At 31.4% G+C, this 8057-nt stretch overlaps 1 protein-coding gene across 1 annotated transcript; it reads right to left on the bottom strand.

Annotated features, from left to right (window-relative positions):
* Positions 1-289: 289 nt before the first annotated feature.
* On the bottom strand, positions 290-4014 carry LOC107889906 (zinc finger A20 and AN1 domain-containing stress-associated protein 7). The gene is made up of 2 exons (XM_016814445.1): positions 3911-4014; positions 290-608 (listed from the first exon to the last, which is right to left on the bottom strand). Exons 1-2 carry the CDS (start codon positions 4012-4014, stop codon positions 290-292), a joined length of 423 nt encoding a protein of 140 aa, XP_016669934.1.
* Between the last annotated feature and the right edge of the window lie 4043 nt (positions 4015-8057).

Raw genomic sequence — 8057 nt, 5'->3', positions numbered from 1 at the left:
ACAACATTGATCCATTGTTATAATGAAAGATCAAAGGAAATTGCATTCAAAATAAAAATGAAACTTAAAACATTCATTGATCCATTTTTTTTAATTATGGAGTGATTCACCCTTAAACAACCCCCTCAATGATATCCCACAACCCCAACAAAACACTAGTAACAAAATAAATAACTAAATCACCCCCACAATATTCCATCGATCCTAAATCTAATTGAGCCCTCGATAAGCTCAAGATGGAAAGAAATAGAAGGAAGAAACCCGTTCATTCAACAGCAAGCCCCCACCTTTAGAACCTCTTCACCTTATCAGCTTTAGCAATAGGGTTTGCCTTAGCAATGGCATCACATCCAACACCCTTGAAATCAAAAGAACACTCATGTTTTTCTGGGTACCAATACTCGCCACAGAATGTATTCTCGCACCTGCACTTAAACCCAGTTAACCCAACCTTCATCCTACAGATAAAACACTTGTTTGCCGCCTTTGGTTCTAGTTGTTGACTACAAGCAACGACAACATCAACTGGCAGTTGTTCAATTGAGGTAGACGAGGAACCCACATGAGGCTTAAATGCCTCCACAACGATAGGTAGCTTTAAGATGGCCCTGAATAGGGAGTGACAAAATGACATAGGGGTTTGGTTTCTCCATTTATAAGGTATAGAGGGAAAAAGTATTTTAAACTAATTATAGAGAAGTTCTTAATTTTAGTCAAAAGTAAAATAAATGTCATATGTCAATCACTCAATGGCTTAACGTGTCACGTCAATAATTTGTTAGTGGATTAACGAAATTTTATACAGTAATAACTAATTCTAACAATTATTTTAATTAAAGTAACTAAATTGAGAAAAAAAATTAGATTGACCAAAATAGGACAAACCCTATTTTAGAATGACCTTGGGTGTAGTTTACCTATTTTTCTTTGATATTTTTTGATTTCTCTTTTTTTTTGTGTTTTTTCAAGATTTAATATGTGGACTTAAAATATGTTTTTTTTTTTTGTTGTTGTTGTTGGTTATTGTTTGTTGAGTGTTATTATGGTGGTGATGAAATAGGGCTTTGAAATGTGGTGGCTTTGGCTTAGTGATGGTGAGAGATCGTGAACGGTGGTGGAGGGCAAGAGATGGTTTGAATGGTAATGGTGGTGGCCAAGTTAAGGGGAAGAGGTTGATGTTTGGAAGGATTTTGGAGAAAGGAAAAAAATAAGATAAAGTAAAAAGGAAAAAAAAGTTAAAAAATTCAAAAAATATAATTAAATAAGATGACGTCATCATTTAATGATACAATTTGTGCCATGTTATATTTTTCTAATACTTTGAATGTTGGATAACAACAAAATGACTAAATTATTATTAATTAATAACATTCGTGTTCTTTAAATAACAATTCAAATATGGTGATGAAAACATAAATATATACAAATATAAGAAAATATTTTGGTAGTTGACTCATTTCTATAAGATGTTGGGAAAATATTTCTAAATTATTACTTGCAAAGCACTTTATTTACAAAAGAAGAAACGCGCCGGGTCTTCCTTTCAATTTATATTTTTTAAGATATAATATATAATAAATATAAAATCGTCAGCTTTTAAGAAGTGGTTGTTTGGGGATTTTGGTTTTCACAAAGATGAAATGCTATAAGACATTCCTCACGTATATATATTTAAGATAAGATTTACTATTAATATTTAAATTTTATGCAATAAATATATACATCAGATTTTCAAAAAGAGAAATAATTTATGAAAATGATATTAAAATGTAAAATGTTATATTGGAAGGTTTGTATTCGTCATATTTTCGGAGTTCATAATGAAATTGCAGATTTTATGGTCAAACATGCTGCTCTAGGATTTACAAATATCTAAGTGTTCTCTATACCTCCTCAAGTTGTGCGAGGTTTAATTCAAAAAGATATTTTGGACTTTTGTATGTTTTTTTATCACCTAGTGTTGTTCTTGTTTACAAAAAAAAAGGTTAAATGTTATAAAAAAATAAAACGTGAACACAAGTTTTTTTCGACCTTGTAATATAATGAGTTAATATTTGGTATATTGGAAATGTAATTTTTTTTTATTTTATAAGCAACTTTAAAAATTTGACACATATTTTTTAAAACATTTTTAAAATATTTTACTATACCTTTATTAGACATTTATCAATTCCTGAACTTAATTGTGAAATCTAAAAAATCCATTAGGAGTGTACCAAAATTTTCTCATATAATATATATTAATTTTTTATCTCATGTGATCATGACCACTTTAGCATTTTATAAAATTATTATTAATTAAATATCAACTTATTAGTTAAATTATTGATGATTTTTTTTTGAAATATAATATATTTGTAATATTATTAATATGATTTTTACTTTAATTATGAAAAAGAAAATTTGAAAGATAAAACTGTTATAGCATATATATATATATATAATTAATTAATGAGATAGAATTTTAGTGGACATATTTATGAAAAAACTCCATTGATGGTGAATCACACACATAAGTGATAAGATTAAGTTTAGAAATAAAGTTTTAAATAATTTTTAATTTTTAATTATAAAAATAATATATATATCTAATACAACCAAAAGGGCATCCATTGATATTTACAATATTTGCTACCTTTTAACATGATCTAAATTGTAAGCCTTTTACTCTCTAAGTTTTAGGTAGTGTTTGAAAATTTATTTAGTAATTGTATTTAAGTGTAATTGTTTGTAATTGTATTAAAATGATTGCATATTTAGGAAACTATTGTAATTAATAGATCTCACACACTCTCTAATTCTTAGGGGAGAGTGAAAATTGGAGAAATTACGTAGGTAATTATACCCAAATCTAATTTTAAAAAATTATTTTTGTACAAGTTATAAAAATTTATATTATAAATATGAACACCTGTGAGCGCTTTGGATTGTTATGACAAAAAAATTCTTATAATATAATCCTAAAAAATTATATTATAAAAATAATTTTTGTATTGTATAAAATTATAACAAATAATTATATTATTTAACTCTTAAATTTTTTTTCGAAGTTATGGCCAAAAAAATTATTATGAAAAATAATTTACATAATATAAAAGTGTTTTGATATATTTCTTAATAAAAATTTATGGTCAAAAAGTATCAACATAACTTATTTATGTGTCCATACTAATGATATGACATACTATAGAAGTCTTATATCTAATACACTAGCTTTCGATCCTTTATCTATTTGAACTCAGGTCATCAAAGTATACGAGTCACACATATATAGTCCAACATCCACTCGGGATTTAGGTATGCCACACTATGAATGTCACAAGTGAATAAACCCATAAACGAATTTAGTATATATTCTTCTTGGGTCCAATCTACTATATTGTCGGTCTAGTTAGTCACATCTACATCTCTATATTTTAGAAGTCATCCGCTCTAATGCCCAAGACAAAGCATCTCCACAATTGGACTTGATAGATAACATATTAGTCTTTTAATCGGTTTGCTCATTTCCTATTAGACTAAGGACATATTTAGGTTCGTCTACTGATATAAGCTATCTTTTCGTATTACAATTTGACCATGTAATACTGTTTAGTATCGGTTAAACATTAGACAACCAATGATCTAATATTTGCTTCCATTTTGCTTCGCATGCAAAAACCATTAAGGACAATTTACAAAATATATTAACATAATTCATAAATAATATTATTAGCCAATCCGTTTGAAAAAAATACAAGTGTACATAGATAAAAATACTCCTCTCAATGCATTGTTCATAGCCTAGTTGAACAGCAATCCAACCCTCGCCACCGACAGTGCTGAACTCTCCTTTCTCCTTAACTTCGTAACTAATCTCCACATTCACCGCCGACGTTGACCACTACCCCTTCCAGTTACCCTAATTCACAGCACACCACTCCAGTTTACCCCTTCGTTCGACCCAACATGACCTAGCCTCCGATCTTCCCCCAACCTGACCATAACGCCATCAGGCTGACAAAGCACTGCCATCGTCCCATCCGTACTTGCGACCTAGCCATCAGCATCTCTCCCAGCCACACCCTATTTCCCAAGTTTTTATTATTATTTTCTTTTTCTTTAACAATTTTTAGTTTTTTTATTTTTCAAATTTTTTCTTTTCATTTTTTTCATTTTTATGTTAATTAATTAGTTAGTTTGTAACACCCTCTACCCGTATCCAATGCCGGAATAGGTACGAGGCATTACCGGAGTTTATTGAACATTTTCAGATAATTCTGAGTCATTTATTATTCATATTTTGAAAATAATCATAATGTCTCTCTATTGGGCCCTTGAAGCCCCAAACATACATTAAAAACCAACCAGAATTAAATCGGGATCATAAAAAAATTTCACAAAATCTTAAATATTTTCATCTAAGTATTTACCATTTCAATGCTTCTTATAATTAAACATGTTATCATTCAACCAATGGCTTGACACTTGTCTAAGCGTCAAACAACATCATTGTTAGTATACTTGCACATATTTCATATAAATTCAATATTGATATACTTATTTTCTCGACATATCACGCTTGAGTTTAATAATTGTCTTTACTTACATAATTTTCTTGTATCAACATATCAAAGATAATCATATATGTACATGTCATGAAACATATTATTCTTTTACTGTTTCTTCATAAGTATATATCAATCATTTCATTATATCAATATTTCATGCTCTATCATTTCCATTTATTTTATGTATATTTGTTCCGGTAAAGTTTATATAAAACTTAACATAAATTATATTCCATGTACTTATTCTTATTTCGTTTATCTATCTTCATAATTATTTCATACAACTATTTTGTACATACATTTCCATATGACCAGTTCTTGTAAACATTTCACACAACCATTTCATATAACCATTCGTCATCTGATACATATTACCTGAATATCAATTGTTCAATAGATGTCATCACGTGTAACACCCCGAACCCGAGGCCGTCGCCGGAGTCGAACACGAGGTGTTAACAGACTTCAAACCACTTAAAAAAAATTTCCCAGACAAGCTGCCAGTCTGCGTACTAGTCGCTTTAAAAATCATATCTTGAGTTCTGAAACTCGAAATCCAGTTCCGTAAATTTTCCCTGAAACTAGACTCATATTTCCATCTACATATTTTTTTCTAGAATTTTTGGTCAGGCCAATTAGTACAGTTTATTAGTCAAATTCTCCCATGTTACAGGGATCGACTACACTGACCTTTGCGCATTACGACTTGGATATCTCCCTGCACAGAGCTTCAATACTGATGCCGTTTGTTTCTATAGAAACTAGACTCAGATAGGAATCTATAAATATATGCTATGACTCCTAATTATCTCTGGTTAATTTATAATGAATTTCCAAAGTCGGAACAGGGAATCCAGAAACCGTTCTGGCCCTGTCTCACGAGAACCAAAATATCTCTTAACATGCTGTCCATATGATCGTTTCGTTACTTTCCTATGAAAATAGATTCATCAAGGTTCGTTTACATAATTTATTCATTATTTAATTCCAATCCTACTATTTTTAGTGATTTTCCCAAATCTACATCACTGCTGCTGCCAGCATCTGCCTTTAAGGTAGACTTTACCTATTTCATAGTTTCCATGATTCAACTAGCCCTTTTAGCATAAATTGCACAAATTATGATAGTGATTAACCATTCCATACCAAATGATTATAACATTATGCTCAAACATATATAAGCCATTTTCGCATGGCTATATACATTAACCAAAATATTCTTCCGTCACTAGTCTATTTTATACATGCCATAAGATAATCCAAAACATAGCAGTACCAAACAGTGGATAGTGATAGTGTGACTAGTTGCTGACGATCCCCGAGCCTGTAGCTTCGCAATGAGATCTATAAAACAGAGGAACAGAGTAAACGGAGTAAACGGAGTAAGCATTACAATGCTTAGTAAGTTTTAAGCAGTGTCAACAGATAACAATCAAATTATAACGTAGTTGTTCGTATTTTTATTTCACTTTTCCTTCGGGCATACCATCCCTTTACCGAATATGCACATCTCATCATATACAATAGGCAGATAAACTTTCACATAAAAGTGAGCTCATGTGACATAGATATATCGTATGATTTCACATCACCTCTCACACTGATCCGATGTCACATAATCATAGGAATAGTCTCATAGATTGCTCTCGTATGCATCACATAACTACCTTATGATTTAGTGCAAATCAAGCTCACATATAAACTTGGAGTACATACCTGTTTAACCTTTCGCATTGAATATATTTATAAGCAATTCTTATTACGAAGTCTTACCCGGACATAATCTCCACACGAAGTTATCGGGTCTTACCCGGACAAAATTCCCACACGTAGTCATCGGGTCTTTAGAGCTCGGATATAGTACGAGCACGAAGCTTACGGACATTAATCAGTGATAATATTCTCGCATAAAGCCTGCGGGGTTTTAACCCGGATATAGTACTGACACAAATGCCCTTCAGGACTTATCACATTTATGCACTTTCACATCTATCACGTTGGCCACTCGGCCCCGTCACATATATACACTTTCACATTCATCACATCGGCCATTAGGCCTTATCACATATATACACTTTCACATTCATCACATCGGCCATTAGGCCTTATTACATATATACACTTTCACATTCATCACATCGGCCATTAGGCCTTATCACATATATACACTTTCACATTCATCACATAGGCCTTATCACATATATACACTTTCACATTCATCACATCGGCCATTAGGCCTTATTACATATATACACTTTCACATTCATCACATCGGCCATTAGGCCTTATCACATATATACACTTTCACATTCATCACATCGGCTATTAGGCCTTATCACACATATACACTTTCACATTCATCACATCGGCCATTAGGCCTTATCACATATATACACTTTCACATTCATCACATTGGCTATTAGGCCTTATCACACATATACACTTTCACATTCATCACATCGGCCATTAGGCCTTATCACATATATACACTTTCACATTCATCACATCGGCTATTAGGCCTTATCACACATATACACTTTCACATTCATCACATCGGCCATTAGGCCTTATCACACATATACACTTTCACATTCATCACATCGGCGCTATTAGGCCTTATCACATATATACACTTTCACATTCATCACATCGGCCATTAGGCCTTATCATCATTTCATATTCGAATACTCATAAACTTACAATATCACGATTTAGAATTCAAGTATGGGTTTAATCAATAGCTTATGAGCAACTAAAACAAGTTTATCAAGGTTCACAACATAATCTCAATTCAGCACAAGCTGTTTTTCCTGAGCAATAGTCACTAAATTATTTATAACTGGAGCTACAAAACTCCAAATCACTTTTCGTTAATTTTTCCTGAATATAGACTCGTATATCTTCCATCCATAAAATTTCCAGAATTTTAGGTTTGGCCAATCAATACCAGATTTTTCTTAAAATTTCCCCTGTTTCACTGTTTGACTAATCTGACCACTCTTCACTACGAATCAAATTTCTCATTTTACTGAATTCAAAATGTGTTGTATTTGATTTCATTTGAAACTAGACTCATTAAGGAGTCTAAGCATATAAATTTTAGCATATAAATTTTTGTACAATTTATAATGATTTCCTAAAAACAGAACAGAGGATTACAGTGTCATTCTGCGCTGTCTCACACAACTTTAAGTATCTCATTATCGGAAATTCCTTTGCTTACACGGTTTCTTTTATAAGAAACTAGACTCGTTAAGATTTAATTTCATGTCTCATTCAGCCTCTAATTCAAATCCATAAATTTATGGTGATTTTCTAAAGTCACGTTACTGCTGCTGTCCTAAGCAGACTATTTCAAATTACTCTTGAATTCCCAAGCTCAAACACTTAAGAACTTACCATTTGAACTTAGAACATATCATGGACACATCATATCTTATTAAATCAACTCATCATGTCCTATTATAATTGAATTTACTCAATGTTTAATCACTTAAAACTTACCTC

The sequence above is a fragment of the Gossypium hirsutum genome, chromosome A09, assembly GCF_007990345.1.
Source record: "Gossypium hirsutum isolate 1008001.06 chromosome A09, Gossypium_hirsutum_v2.1, whole genome shotgun sequence".
NCBI classification, from domain to species: domain Eukaryota; kingdom Viridiplantae; phylum Streptophyta; class Magnoliopsida; order Malvales; family Malvaceae; genus Gossypium; species Gossypium hirsutum.
The sequence above is the reverse complement of the archived record's forward strand: the minus strand, read 5'-3'. Positions and strand labels throughout refer to the sequence as shown.

Bases quoted from the DNA above. Each gene is read 5' to 3' on its own strand.
- LOC107889906 (XM_016814445.1), bottom strand. From the start codon at position 4,014: ATGGCAGTGCTTTGTCAGCCTGATGGCGTTATGGTCAGGTTGGGGGAA. The intron at 609-3,910 runs GTGAATTAGGGT...CTCCCTATTCAG, and splicing joins GTAAACTGGAGTGGTGTGCT to GGCCATCTTAAAGCTACCTA.